The 15,714-nt window shown below is 41.8% G+C and overlaps 1 protein-coding gene across 1 annotated transcript in view; it reads left to right on the top strand.

Moving 5' to 3' along the window:
* Positions 1-382: 382 nt before the first annotated feature.
* LOC147678568 (vomeronasal type-2 receptor 26-like) overlaps positions 383-15,714 on the top strand; it is a 39,005-nt gene continuing 23,673 nt past the window's right edge. Inside the window, exon 1 of the mRNA XM_086945696.1 lies at positions 383-640. Coding sequence (XP_086801822.1) covers positions 383-640 — 258 coding nt within the window. The remainder of the gene's footprint in view (positions 641-15,714) is intronic.

The raw sequence follows: 15,714 nt of genomic DNA, 5'->3' as shown, positions 1-15,714 counted from the left end.
GGACCAAATGACATAGAGTATCATGCATGAATCATCCCAAAAAGTTAGCAAATAGGGTAATCAGTGAGAGCAAGGTCTTTTGGGTGTGCAAAGATCTGTTAGCTCCTTTTGGTTATGGTAAATGAAGCACATTTAAGAAAAGAGTGAGTACATGTCTGTATGGTGCTGAAGCAGAGCAAACAGTAATCATCCTTACCATCTTGCTTTGTACTAAAATATATATTGTTATTTTAGTCATGGCTATGAAATAGGAGCTAGAATTTATTTCAACAATGTCCTTTTCTTTGGTATTTTGGCATTTCATGACTGCTGAATATATAACATGCTAGTAAACTCTGCATATTCCAGGTTTGGACTCCAGAATTACCAGATGGTGCAGGCTATGCTGTTTGCCATTGAAGAGATTAACAACAACCCAAACCTTTTACCCAACATTACCCTGGGATTCCAGATCTATGACACTTGTACGATGCTCCAGCGATCACTGAAGGGGACTCTATGGATTCTATCAGGACACGAGGAGCCGATTCCAAACTTTCGGTGCTGGGGGAGTATGCCACCAGCAGTTATCATTGGATATTACGGATCTACACACTCAATTAGCCTTTCACGCATACTCAGTCTTTACAAATATCCACAGGTAAGACAGTAAGGTGCATCAATTAAACTGATTCATTAAGACGTGCAGATATGTTACAACAACAAACAGTGCCGCTATAGAAAAGGAACAAAATCGTTCAAGATATGATAGGGTGTAAATAACAAGATTATGAGTTCCAGGTGGCACAAAGTTCTATTCCTGGAGATGTAGAGCAGAGATATCAAGAAATATATTTTATTTGTGCTTGTCCCACACTGTGGGTCCTGAAGCAGAACCACTAATTGTATACATCATGGAGCAGACAGAGACAAACTCTACATGCTTTGAGTCCTATAGTAAGCAAACAAATGTAGTAGCAACCCTGCCTAGTTGTGCACATTGAGTACTTGTCTAATGTAATTTAGTGCATGTCCTGTATTACTGCACTAAAATGCATTCACATGTATAATTAGCTGCCTCTCTTCATTGTTCAAAGTGCTTTGCTCTCACTGCACTATGCGTAATGCTTGCACAAGTCTTAGTGATCGCATCTTTTACAGTGCCCCAGGCAGTGTGAGCGAATTTCATAAAAGATGTGACTATGGTTTCCCTGGAAACTAGCACTGGGCCAAGATATTATAACAGTCAGCGAAAGCATTAGAAAGTGCTGTGCAGGGATGAATGAACCTTAGTGTTTGAGACCCTATGAAGACTAATGCCACTTCCACAAACCTTATTAATGATTATTTCACAGTCCAATATTTTCAGAACTGAAACATTTTCAATATTAATCATTCACAACAAAATAATTATTAACTACTAAGAAGCATTGACAACAGCAAAAGGTCAGTTTTGTTCATTGTCTGTTATATGGTCATTAGTTGTTGTTTATTATGTTATATGTCTGAATACAATAGCATAACACTCCAAAAGAGTCAATGACGCACTGGCAATCACTTGAATTGACTTTCTCCATTTAAGCTGCAAACTAGGAGGCTGCATTCAAAGTAGGATACGTTGCAATGACCCAATCATTCGCCCAATGTGGGGTTGGTTTGAATAGTTTTCTCAGGAGTTCTTTTGGTTACATGCCTGTTCACTTACTGCAAACCTTCTAGACATTATGTGATGACCTTGCACTGGCAAGAGAAAAACCTGAAACGTAGATGATTTAGCCACCACATCATAGTGAGTACACCACCGGGGCTTCAGGGCTTACGCCCATCCATGGTGTGACAGTCTTCATCTCTGTATTCAGGGTTTAGGTGATAGAGTCTCTAATCACATTCTCCAGAAATAAATTAAGCACACTGCCGATCTCCTCATAGATGACAACAGAGATGTGCTTTAGTTCATCACTGGCAGTGAATGGCAGTTTTGTTGATGCCCTGGATGTTCACCAACAGCACCTTCCTGTGTCTCTTGACGCACTATTTGCTGAGACCACTTCCTTCTTTGACACATCTGGACATGGACTTCTCTCTTTGAGATGTCATCAGTGATGTCACTGACCATGCCATGAATTATGTAATATGTGACATCATTAGCAGTGCATTGCGTGGGCACGAGTTATAGTTAGCTGAACTAACTATAATGGTGGAATTTCTATGGTTTTGTACGAGTGAAATGTCCAGCTAATTATAAAGTCCCTAAAACCTATGATTTTTTCAGTGAATTTCAAAGGTTTTTTAAATGCTAATTTCTAACTATAACGTCTGTAAAACCTATGGTTTTTCAGTGAATTTCAAAGGTTTTATAAATGCTAATTTCTAACTACAATGTCCCTGAAACCTATATTGTTTTTAAGTAAATTTTGAAAAGACGTGCATACTTTTTGTAGTGAGAAACTAACTGTACCAGTAGTCTGTTATAAGTTATAATTTAACAATGTTTAAAACGTAATTAGCAGTAATTAACATATAAGTGTGGAAAAAGTGTGGCGCAGCAGCTATGCTACCTGACTTCGAACAACAGTGTTCACAGTTCGATTCCCGGCTCCAGCAGCACATTTTCCCACCACTAAGTCCTAATTCCCCCCGCCCCCGAGCGCCTGCACACCTTTCCTGGGGTAGCTGCACGTTTTACAAATGCTGGCATTGTTTTAATTTAAAACCATAGTGATGAAAAATATTAGCAAGTATTTTTTTTCTTCTATTCTGAACGATATTTTTTTTAATGTCTTCTATTTAGAATTATGGCAATTAATAGATGTTTTTAGTCATGAAAATGGAAATGACACTGTTTGCAAGGTAACAGTTTTTAAGTTCTCCAGTGTATGTACATATTAAGGACCTTATACATGTTAGGATCGAAATTGAAACCTTTACCGCTTCACATTTTTTAACTTTTCCCAACACGTGCATCATTAAACAGTTAAAACATAAGCACGTGTGAACTGTGAAACATGACATCTAAATGGGCGGAGACGCATCTTCCTTCAATTGACTACTTAATACCCAAAAAGTATATAAACCTTACCCATTGTTCGATTAGTTCCGTTTGTTTGCGAGTTCTTTACGTGTGTTTATTCTGTGATACAGGTTTCCTTTTCTAGACTTGGATTCTTGATTTTCAGCAACAAAGAATATTCCAGAGTTGTAAGTTGTTTAATTATGGCATAGTAGGTATTTATTATATGTAGCTATTTGTCAATATTTAAACATTTGTATTTAGAAAAAAGTGTTGTTGGTTGTTTTGCTCCATTTCTGTAACGTCAGCAGCTTGTTTTCAGAAACAGACAGAATACAGCAAACATTGCTCCTTTTCTGGCTCCTTTGAGCTCATATACTGTGACTTTGTATATTATAATATTGACACTGTACTTGACCTCAGAGGTGTTGGTGACCCGTCGGCGCGAAGACTAAAGATGTATACGCAACGTCACCAGATTTTGGTTGTTACTCTGTTTCCCTCTTGGGATCATGTACTGTGAATATGTATATTATAATTAGGCTGTGGGGGTTTAGGTTTAAACCTATAATAACTGATAAAACCCCACTGAAAGAAAAATAGACCTCACCTGTAAAAACATATAAACACTGAAAAAACACCTGGACAACCACACACTAAATGCCATTCAAAGAAAGGAAATGAGAGGGAAATTCATTTTTTTCTTCCTGAGGGGGTCAATACAATGTAATTTTGTTATACAAGTAGCAGTAAGAAAGGCAGGCTAACATTATTCTGCTTGAGTTTTGTTCTTTAGGGATGCCACTAAAATATTGTTTCTTCTTCCTTTTACTTTTTCAGTTTTGTGGCCTTTGGTCTAAACATGCTGGCTTTAGTTTCATGTTTTAGGTCTAGTTTAATTATTTTATAAACTATAGAGAATCAGGAAATATCAAAGTCATATTTGATATTTTGGATGCATTTGATTCTTTCACCGATAGGTAAAATGGCTGGTTTCATGAAAATCTTTCCTAATATGTGTCATCACATTTACCCACAGAGATTGGGTAAAAACCCTTAATACATCAGACCATAGTTTCTAGTGGGTCAGTATTGATAGTAGGTGAATTGGCAACACCTCAGGCTTTAAACATTCAATGCAAGGTATAGTGACATGCATATATATCACCAAGCATCTGGTATAGTGGTGAAAACATGACACCAGACTTTTGGAAAACATGGAACGCAGTGTCACTTGTAATGCTCTGCAAAAAAGGTTCTTTCCAAGTTCAACAAAGATTGGAGTGATATTGTTTGTATTTGCAGTGATTCAGCTACGTATTTAAAAAAAGTTGTGTGATGATCTGTCAAAATTGATACCCGAGCTGAAGTGATTTCCTGTAGTAGATCCTTGCCACTTGTTAGATGGTATGCTGAAAGTATCTTTACAATCTTAAGAGTTAATGAGGGATGCTATTGACTTTTTAATCCATTCTGGTGCACTGGTTTCTAATGCACAGGAACTAAAACGCAACTATTTATCATTTCGTGCTTTATGTGGCATCAAAGAAAGAGTCATCCCAACTGTGTCCCTTAGCTGATGGGTCTCAGCCCAATGGGCTAAGAATGCTGAGAGGGCCTTTTCACAGAAGTTTATATGGGAAGGAAAGAGCAAGCGCACATGACCCAAAGACTCACTGAAGAATTATTGTATGGTGTACTACAATAAGATTAATTTGCAAAAATCAATTTGGACCTCATATACACTAATAGTACACTGTCTATATACCATGTTCTTTCAGTGTAGAAAGCAAGCAATAATAAAAGCAAAACGTTCCATAAACACCGGAAAAACACTTTTTCTGTTGTTTTCAGTGGCGCGAAAATATGTAACCACTGATAACAACTGTTTTTTAAGATATTGAAAACACTGAAAAAATCCCACCAGAATTTACCAAAAATAGAAACTGAAAACAGGAAAGCCTAATTATAATATCAACAGTCATTGTGATCTCAGAGGAGATCATGAACCGTCAGCGCGAAGACTAAAGATTTATATGTAACGTCAGCAGCTTCTGGTATCTAACTCTGTTTTCCCCTTGGTATTATATAGTGTGAATATGTATAATATAATATTCACAGTCATTATGATCTCAGAGGATTTTTTGACCCGTCGCCGCAAAGATGAAAGATGTAGAAGTCCCGGAGAACAGAAGCTCTAAACATATTCACTGCTGGAAAGTAATTCGTAATTGATCTTGTTTTGTAATTATAACTTTATTTTCCTTTACCTTATGTGGAATCAGTGACACTCTCTATATTGTAATAGAGTGTCATATTGCCACTGAACAGGAATTGGAGATTTGTCGGTGACAGGATTAAACCATCTGAAATACAGCTTACTGACGTTTATAACTTGCTTGATAAGATATTTTCACAGTGAGAATATTTCTAGAAATTGCAATCTAAAAAAAGATAGTTTGCATAGATACTTTCTTAGTGAATACCTTTGATAAACCCTACATATCTGAATGATATTTTGTAATTTCTATCTTGCTCAGTTGCGGTTCCTATTCACCTTCTCCCTATAGAATATATAGGACCAGTAATGTATATTATTATACTACTATCTTATATATTCTTAAAAGAGTACGTTATTTGTTAGTGGAGCAGTGAGCAACCTCTAAGCACTACAACAGAGGACCTCAGGACACAAGTGGAATTCATCCCCCAAACAGCAGTTCACCAGGAGCTGCATTTGCGGAGTGGTGTAAAAAGGGGCGTGGCCTCAGACCACCTCTCAGCAATCTCACTGTGTGGGGCTTACTGGAGGTAAGAGGTAGGCTAGCTGGCCCCTAAGGACCCCTAGCAGCAGAGGGGACTTCAAACCCCATGCAAGAGCACGCCAGGGAGCATATTTGCTGAGTGGTGGGCAAAGGGGGCATTGCCTGTTATGAGAACTTGACAATCCTGCTGTGTAGTACTTACTGGCTGTAATAGGAGAGGTAGTTAGCCCCCTAGGATGTCCTTGGGGGCCAACTACCCCTCTTGTTACCTCCAATAAGTCCCACACTACTGAGACATCTTCGGAGGCCACGCCCCCTTTCTCCACCACTCTCCAAACGCGCCTCCAGGCACACTATGGGATGGTGGATGAAGTCCACTTTACTTCTAATAGACTTTGGGGGCCAAGAAGCCCTCCTGGTACCTCCAGTAAGTTCTACAGAGCAGAATACCTGAGCGCTAGAATGGAGGCCCAGCCCCCTTTCTCCACCACTTTGCAAATCCGACTAACGGTGAAAGAAGCATTTGCAATGTAATAGGTTTTGCATTTGCGAGTGTTCGAACTGTTGGCGTTGTAAATGTACACATTTTTACTAATGTTTTTTGGGGTAGAGTGGATGTACATTGTGTGTAGTGAATTATGTGGTATGTTGTGCAGTGAAATTATGTGGATAGAAAGTATGTGGTATTTAGTGTATAGGAATGATGTAGAGTGGGATTATGTGTTTTGGAGAGTAGTTATGTGGTATTGCAGTCGGTGTTGTGTAGTGGTAGCCTGATGTTTAGTCTTTCTCGTTTCCATAGAAGCTAAAGTTATAACTGAATGAGACACAAAAAAAGAAGGAAGCAGTGAAGAACACTTCTGAACCTAGTCGGAGATGTGAGCAGGGCACTGGAATTATGTGACTGTTTGGCTGTATCAATTGTCACATAATTAAACATTTTCCACATTTGCCAAATATTCCATCATCTGCTGCCTAATGTGCAGATCTGAACAAAAAAAGCTTTTTTCTAGCTCAAAAGGCTCAAACGTTCCCAAAAATACAGCTTCAAGTGTTACAGCGTGGCGAAGGCCCTTTGCAAAGCTGGAATGGTCATGTGTTACTTATTGCTAAATGTGGGTGTTAAATTAGTACTAACGGTGCACAAACCTCTCCTCTTCCTGTGCCTCATCATGCCCCAGCAAGTAGGGTTTGTTTTTGGTATTGTTTGCCACAATTTGCGGCCAACTATTTAAAAAAAAATGTTTTTTCCCCTGCTGGGTTCCTGGGGCCACAAGAGCCAGAATAGTGGGGTAGGGTATTAGTACCTTACCCCCTTTTCTTTTTTGTGTTTTTTTTTGGGACTCGGCTTCCTGGTTGAAGTGTTGACAGACAATCAGATCTCTGCATTTGCATGCACAAGCTCAATATTGTTCGCAAGTTAGCCACAAGTAAAGATACACAAATGTAGTTTTCTTTACATTTCTCAACAACAACTGAACAAATTTACACGGATAACTGAAAGTGTGATCTGCGAATCAAAGTCTACCTTCTTGACAAATCTGGTGTAATTCTGTCGAGAGGATTGGGTTGCAGGTGCTTCTAAAGACTTACAGGTACATGCATCATTGGTGCCGTTTGCGATTCCTTAATTGCGAAAATTAAGGAATCGCAATTAAGGAATCGCAAATGGCAATGCATCAAAAAATCGCAAATTGTTTTAGCGATTCCTTATTTCTCCTTAATTGCGATTCACAATTTGCGAATCGCAATTAAGGAATCCCTTCCTATTGATTCCTATGGGCCAAAAGGCCGATAGGAATGAATGGGAAGACAATCTCAATTTGCGATTCGCAATTAGCTAATCGCAAATTGAGATTGCGATTTCAAAGGTGCAGGGGTGTCCAAAGGACACCCTGTTGCACCCCTGAAATCAATCTATGCACATATGTTGTGCACACACATGCCCTAAGGGCATGTGTGTGCACAACATGACAGTTTGAAAAATGCAAAAAATTGCATTTTTCAGAATGTTCGCAAATTACCATGAGGTCCAACCTCATGGTAATTTTTTCCTCCTAATTGCGAATTCGCAATTTTTTAGGTGTCATGCATTGCATTTAAGGAATCGCAAATTGCGATTCCTTAAATGCAATCGCATTTTTAGAAATCGCAAAAAATAGAGATTTCATGTATTTTTGATTGATGCATCCCAAATAGTGATTTAGGAATCGCAAACGGACGAATTTTGCGATTCGCACCGTTTGCGATTCCTAAATCACTTGATGCATGTGGCTGTTAATGGAAATTAAAATGGGAAGCACACCTTTTTCGAAACCCCAAAACATTCCATGCAGAACAAGATTCATTGGGCCTCTTTTTTTGAAAAATGTGTAAGAATTCATCAAATGGCACCAGAAGATCCACCCAGACTGTCACGTATTTCAAATGTCATAGTTCATGAACAATGTAGTCATTAATGAAAGTATTATACCTTTCCAATGCACGCAATTCTGTTGCAGCCTCTTCTGCAAGCTGTTTTCGCAGTTCTGGGAGCCATAGACAGAGCCTGCCTTTGTTTAAGTGCGGAGGAAACACTGAGGAAACACCGGATTTGCTCCGTGCCGGACCCGCTGCGCGGGTCCCGCTGCGCTGTTTCCCTCTGTGTGCCTTTGTGTGGGAGCTGCAGGGCTGCGAGCTGACCCGCAGGGACTCGATCTACCAGGAGTCCCTGCGTGAGGTCGAGACCCGCAACACCTGGGTCGCTCTCCCTGCCTGCCCCGCCCCTCGCCTCAGCAGATAAGGACCTGCTGCACCGCCCCTCGCTGGGATCTTCTGCAAGCTGTTTTCGCCATTCTGGGAGCCATAGACAGAGCCTGCCTTTGTTTAAGTGCGGAGGAAACACCGGATTAGCGCCAGCACCAGCTCCTTGCCAGACCCGCTGCGCGGGTCCTGCTGCGCTGTTTCCCTCTGTGTGCCTTTGTGTGGGAGCTGCAGGGCTGCGAGCGGACCTGCAGGGACTCGATCTACCAGGAGTCCCTGCGTGAGGTCGAGACCCGCAACACCTGGGTCGCTCTCCCTGCCTCCCCCGCCCCTTGCCTCAGCAGATAAGGACCTGCTGCACCGCCCCTCGCTGGGATCTTCTGCAAGCTGTTTTCGCCGTTCTGGGAGCCATAGACAGAGCCTGCCTTTGTTTAAGTGCGGAGGAAACACCGGATTAGCGCCAGCACCAGCTCCTTGCCGGACCCGCTGCGCGGGTCCCGCTGCGTTGTTTCCCTCTGTGTGCCTTTGTGTGGGAGCTGCAGGGCTGCGAGCTGACCCGCAGGGACTCGATCTACCAGGAGTCCCTGCGTGAGGTCGAGACCCGCAACACCTGGGTAGCTCTCCCTGCCTGCCCCGCCCCTCGCCTCACCTCATCCTTATTATTGTCTCAAAGCACCGCTGCGCGGGAGCGCGCGGGAGCGCCCGGGGCGAAGCCCGGGCAAAGGGCGGGCCGTCTAAGGCCGTCCAAGGTCGATCAAGGACGGGACGGGCCACCCCCTTAACAACTACCGACTATTTCCTGGTAAGATTCCATCCATTTTTCCCTCATCCGTCAGGAATCATTAATTGACTCACGCACTTCGAAACAACGTGTACCGGTGTACGGCTGTTCTTGTCCTATTTACTTGCACATATACCAACGTGTAACCATGTCTTCAGATTCTGGAAAACCCAGAAACATAACTGTGAACACTTCAAAGGGGTCAGTAACAGGGACTATTGATCAATTTTTTAAAAGGGTAACGATTGTCCTAGAAAAAGAAATAGCGGATACTGAAAAGCGCTTATCCATAGACTTATTAACTGGTAAGCGCTCTTCCCTAGGATTGATTGGGAAAGCTACCTCACCTAGCGTGACTGTCTCACATTCCCTGACTCCCATCATAACCCCCATTGACATTGATTCACTTACTCCCCTGGGAACTGAGGCAAGAGAGGGGACAAGTCAGACAATAAGCAATGAACCTGAGCCACCCCCAGAAATTCCTCTAGTTAGCCCTAGTACATCCAGATTATCTAGTTCTCCTAATTTGTCCGTTTCTTCTCTAACTTCTTCGGAATTACTAAATAACCATCCGAAGAAAAGAAAGAGACAACCTTCCCCCTCATCCCCAATTACAATCACTACTCCGAACATAACCTCTCCACCTATACCACCCTCTAAGGTTAGTATGGTGCAGAAAAAGAACATTGCATCAGGACTACTCCCTGAAATGGAGGCTGAACTTCTCTCCAGGATAGAAGTAATAGTCAAGGAACTTATGCTTCCTCTTCTGGAGAGAACAAGACTCATGAGTATGCATTTAAAAAAGTTGGGTAAACAAATTGAAGAAAATACTATGGCCATCACCAACCTATTGCCTCAATTTAATAAACACCCTACACAAAACTCCATTGCCCCTAACGTTATGCTATCAGAACAACCGTCCACTAGTGGCGTATCGTTAAAACCTGGAAATGCTCCAGGAAAGAAAGCAGTGGCTAAATCTTCAAAAGAAACAACTAACAACGTAAACTCTAAACCACCTAATAACATCCAGGTAAAAGATGGGACAAAAACCAATGTAAGAGGGAAAAGTACAGAAGAGAATAACCCTGTAGAAAGAATTCCCCCCCTACCAACTACTAACCCTAAACCAGCCACGAATGCCATACCAAGTAGAGAGGTGGGCGAGCAGTCACCACAACGCCAAAAAAACCTAGACGTAGGATAGTAGATTTACCCCCTGAATCAGCCTCACACACAATTGTAATGACAGTAGTACCAGAACGAATAGATGGGGCAAGAGAGAATTATCACGCCTTAAAAAACAAAACCATTTACTGGTTAAAGCAGAACAGACCCCTCCCTGCACACGTCAACGGAGAAATCCTGTCAGTAAGGCGTACTGTTTGGGTAGGTTCAAGGCCAAAAAATAAAAGGGGGGACGTGATAATCATTAATTTTAAGGACCATAGGGCGGTTAGAACGATAGGAGATTGGTATGAGGCCATAGGGGGGGATAACATTTCCACACACTATGTCAGTTATTTCTACCCCGGGAATTGTTAAATAATCCCAAACACCACCATGACAGAAGGCCACGTCCAGGCTGGAGAGAAGTAGGGTACCAATCCTCCCAGAATCACTACCTGAGCCAACCTCCACAACCCCTCTACCCCCAGCCATACTGGAGTAATCTGAATAACAATTACCAAACAACTTTCCCAGATTTTAACATACCAACATTTAACTCTTTTTCAATGTTGTGTGGTCTAGAGGGAATAGATTGACTCGTTAGCAACTCTTCTTTGATGCAAGGGAGGGGGAAAACCTTATCAGGCAGAGTAAAATAAAAATAACTATACCACCTACCTCAACCCATAAGGAACATAACTTAGATACAGAGACATCAGTGATAGACAAAGAAAATAGGGCAAGCAAAAGACAGGACCCTGTTAGTAGACCAGAAAAATTCCAAATAATGTTTTGGAATGTTGCGGGCCTCCGTGAAATAATCTTGGACGGAAGTTTCCAAGAATTCACTAAAGAATGCCAAGTTCTGGCTCTCCATTAGACTTGGCTCACGAAAGACAGGATATAAAACCTACTTCTCACCAGGAATCGCAGGAACACATGGGAGAGCTAAAGGTGGGCTGATAACCTATATATCAAATACTATAGCTGGCCTGGCAGTTACTGTACTTAGTCTAAAACCACACTATCAAATTCTTCGATTAGTATCCAAGACAAAGGGGACTATTCTTTTCGTTAATTTATACGATAATCTAGCGGAAAATGAGAGAGTAAATTTACTGACGGCCCTCCGCAAGAAATTGCTTAGTGGCATGAAAGTAACACAAGGGCTGGAACCCCCAAGTATTCTCTGGGGAGGCGATTTTAACCATCACCCCTGTGAGAAGCTCAATAGTAATGTTTGCGGGATGGGGGCTGAAACAGAAGAGCAAATAACCCACTTTAGCCACTCAGTAGTGGGGGATTTCTTAAATGAAACTATGCCAAGTCTGGACCTAGTTATACTAAATCAAATAAATCCTTCATCCGGAAAATTGGATCCCACATACCTCGGTAGGGGTAGTGAAACAACTATCGATTACATTCTTATAACACTGACTCTTGTTAATAGGCATATGAATTTTAAAGTTAAAATCAACACGTTGAGCGATCACTCAGCTTTGGTTTTTGAATTATCCCTAGTCAACCACTTTCCCAAACCATAATGTCCACCCTCGCCCAGAATAACATACAGCTTATAAAAACAAATGGCTATACCTTGGGGTGGGGGAAGATCGAACCAAATGAATTAACAAATAGGGTCGTAACTGGAGCACAATCGGCAATAATGAAATACTTAGACATCGAGGCAAGCGAAGAGGAAGTCCTGCTTCATTTTAACTTAATTCTAGGAAAAGTGAACGAATATCTTACCGTAAATCAGAAAGGGACTAAGGAAAGGAAAAAAGGTTGGTTTAATCACGACTGTACAGACGCCCATAAAAAGCTAAAGAGAGCTCTATTGAAACTAATAAGAGACCAAGAGGAGATTAGGACCTTGAGAAAAACGTATAGGCTCACGTGTAAAGCACGAAAAGAAGACCTTAAAAAAGCCTTATGGGATCAGTTGCATGAAAGCTCTAGAAATAAAGATAGCGATCTATTCTGGAAGGTGGTAAAAGCACCTTTTTTAACGGACACAGAAGATCGTCCCAGCGTAGAAGTGGCCATTGAGGGACAAACCTGGGTAAATCACTTCGCAAAAATTTTCAGCCAATCCCCAGTAATACCCCTCATAGACAAAAATAGCCCAAATCACGAAAATCTATTCCCAATCCCATTGAGAGTCGACCTACAAGAGATAACAGCAGCAGTCAATGCCAGTAAAAGCAGAAAATCCCCTGGCCCAGATGGGGTGCCAGTAGACTTTTTCAAATTTAAATTAGATCTGTGGGCTCCCATCATAACAAGGGTATTTGACGCAACAATGAAGTGTGGCTTACTCCCCTCTTGGTCCAAATCTATATTGGTACCCATTTTTAAAAAGGGAAACTGAGAGGAGGTGACCTGTTACCGACCAATTTCCCTCCTGGATTCACTGGGGAAAGTATTGGGTAGAGTGGTACTCCAGCGTCTACAGGAGTGGGCGGAAGACACCGGGACCCTCTCGGATATCCATTATGGCTTCCGAGAGGGACTCGGAACAACGGAACAAGCACTGAACCTGGCCCTACTGATGGGGAAATACGTGTCTGCAAAACGCGAGAAGCTCTACATGGTATATGTCGACCTCTCTGCGGCTTTCGAATGCGTTTCCCACGCTAAATTATGGTCGGTGTTATCTAATATGGGAATTGATAAGGCCCTTCTGACTCTACTTAGGGAACTCTATTCCAACGCTTCCTCCAGGGTTCGCTTTGGAGTACGAGGCGAGCTGTCGGAATCTGTTTCCGTGGAGCGTGGGGTCAGGCAGGGGTGCGTCCTCGCCCCCTTTCTCTTCTCCCTCTACACCAATGGTCTTGAGGTAGAGATGTTGAGGGGGGGCCTGGACTTGCCCCGGGTGAAAGATCGACTGGTCCCCGCGCTCCTGTACGCGGATGGCGCGGTCATTATAGCACGCACCCCACGCGAGCTTCAAAAATCCCCGAACAGCTATGCGAAATTTATGAGTGACTTGGATCTTCATATAAACATAAAAAAAACCTATGTCATGGTAGCTGGTCAATCTAGGAAACAGGGAAAAAACATCTACCTTAATAACGAAAAATTGGACACCGCCCCCCAGTATCCCTATTTAGGGATTATGATAGATGAGAGGCTCAACTGGAATGCGGCAATAGAAGCGCGTAAACACCAGCTTTTGCACTCCACTGCCGCTCTCATGAAATTCGCACAGAAGCTAGGGAAAAAGCCCCCGGTCGAACTTCTACAGATCTATAGAGCCAAAGGCCATTCCATCTCACTTTACGGGGCGGACCTGTGTGGACATAAAAACACGAAAGCCCTCCAGGTTGCGGAGAACACTTTTACGAGATTTCTACTTGCGGTTCCAAAAAGAGTCTCCACTTTTGCCTGCCATGCAGAACTGGGGCTACCACACATTGAGGACTTGGCCAAAATCGAACCTGTACTCCTATGGCGCCGAATATGGGTTTCAACAAAAAATACTCTTACCAAAGATATTATTGCGGACTGTATGACCCTAGACTGTGCTGAAAAAATAGATTGGCTAACATATGTAAAAAAACTTTTTATCGATCTAGGAATGGCAGACTTTTATTATAAACCTGAATCCATTGCTGAAATTACCAAAAAAGAATTAAAGGCAAAGGCGCTGAGCCACTTCGAAGAATTACGTATTTCTGTGGAAATTAAGAAACCATCTGTACAGCACTCCCTAGCGGTCATGACCACCTTGGATATGGAACCATATTTAACTTATGTCGACTCGCAGTTTGAACGATTCCTACTAGCGAGATTCAGGCTGAACATTTTCCATAAGGTTGTAGCATTTCCCAACAGAAACAGCTGGGACGAAAGTTTAATGGCTTGCCCATGCGATGGACTATCTGAGCAGACAACAATCCACACAGTACTGTTTTGCAAATTTTATTCGGCACATCGTAAACTTTGGCTAACCCCCTTGCTCCAAAATTCAGGCCTTCGAAGGTGTCGCCCTGCAATGTTGTGGCTGCAATTTTTAAGCTCTGAATATGCATGTAAAGTTGTAAGCACCTTTCTAAGATGTATTTTTAAGCACAGGCTAAACCTACAAAACAATAATCTTTAATCTCCGCGATAAATTAATGGTGCCATAAATTTTAAAATGAACTGAATATGTTTTAGAAATGTCATAATGAAATGAAATGTATGAAAGCTTTTATGGTTTCCTTGTAAAATTACAAACTGAATAAAGTTTTTACTTATTTACTCCAGCGAGCCTGCCAAATTGGTGTAAAGTCCGACAATGCACCATTGTCCAAGAACCAGCGAGTGGGATGTAAATAACCCTCTTCACTTCCCTTGCCTACCCATGCATCCAAATTGTGCTGGAATAAATCCTCTTGTTCTTCAGTGAAGGCAAGAGTGTCATGCCCCATACTTAAACATCAAAGGCAATTTCTTCTTTGCAGTGAGCCTCCAACCCTGTCAGGGTGGCATTCACAACACAGGAATGAAGCATCCTTTAAATTGAACTTCCAAAGACAAATACGCCGTGCCCCAGGATTCTCACTAGATCACCATGGCTTTATTGGACAATGACAAAATTTTGTGACATCTCGCTCTCTCTGTGACCTTCACTTTCCTTGCCTGCCCTTGCATCCAAATTGTGCTGGAATAAATCATCTTGTTCTTCAGTGAAGGCAAGCAGGTGATGCCCCCCTACTTAAACATCAAAGGCCCTTTTTTCTTAGCAGGTATCCCCCAACTTCAATTGACATTTGAAATATGTGACAGTCGATTTTGAGATTTTGACTATTACAGATGGAACATTATGAATAGAACTTCGCATTTGAATACAAAAATGTGTTTACCTCCAAAAGCCACATTGTTGCTTTCAACAGATTGTATTATATGGTTATAAAATATATTTGTCTCACAATGAGACGATAAAAAATGTAATAACTGCTAAGTGTTGATAATTGTTTATGTGGGATGAAGGAAATAATAAAGTAAACTATGAATAATGTCATGCGAGATGTCAAAGTCTATTTTCACTCTCTTCTTTGGTGCAAGTCACATGTTTAACTTGATCAAAATATGGCACCTCGGCATCAGTGATTAAAACTGTTTACAACAAAAATGTATTAGATGTAGTTTGACATTAACATGCATTGAGCCCGTAGAATGGCCTCCTCATTCTTATTGGGAGAGGATATTGGTTCATATTTCATGTACAGTGCTGAGTTCATTCGAGGACACGCCCTACAATCTGGAGCACG

This window comes from Lissotriton vulgaris, chromosome 12 (genome assembly GCF_964263255.1).
Source record: "Lissotriton vulgaris chromosome 12, aLisVul1.2, whole genome shotgun sequence".
In the NCBI taxonomy this organism is placed as follows: Eukaryota; Metazoa; Chordata; class Amphibia; order Caudata; family Salamandridae; genus Lissotriton; species Lissotriton vulgaris.
This window is presented reverse-complemented; position numbering and strand designations above follow the sequence as displayed.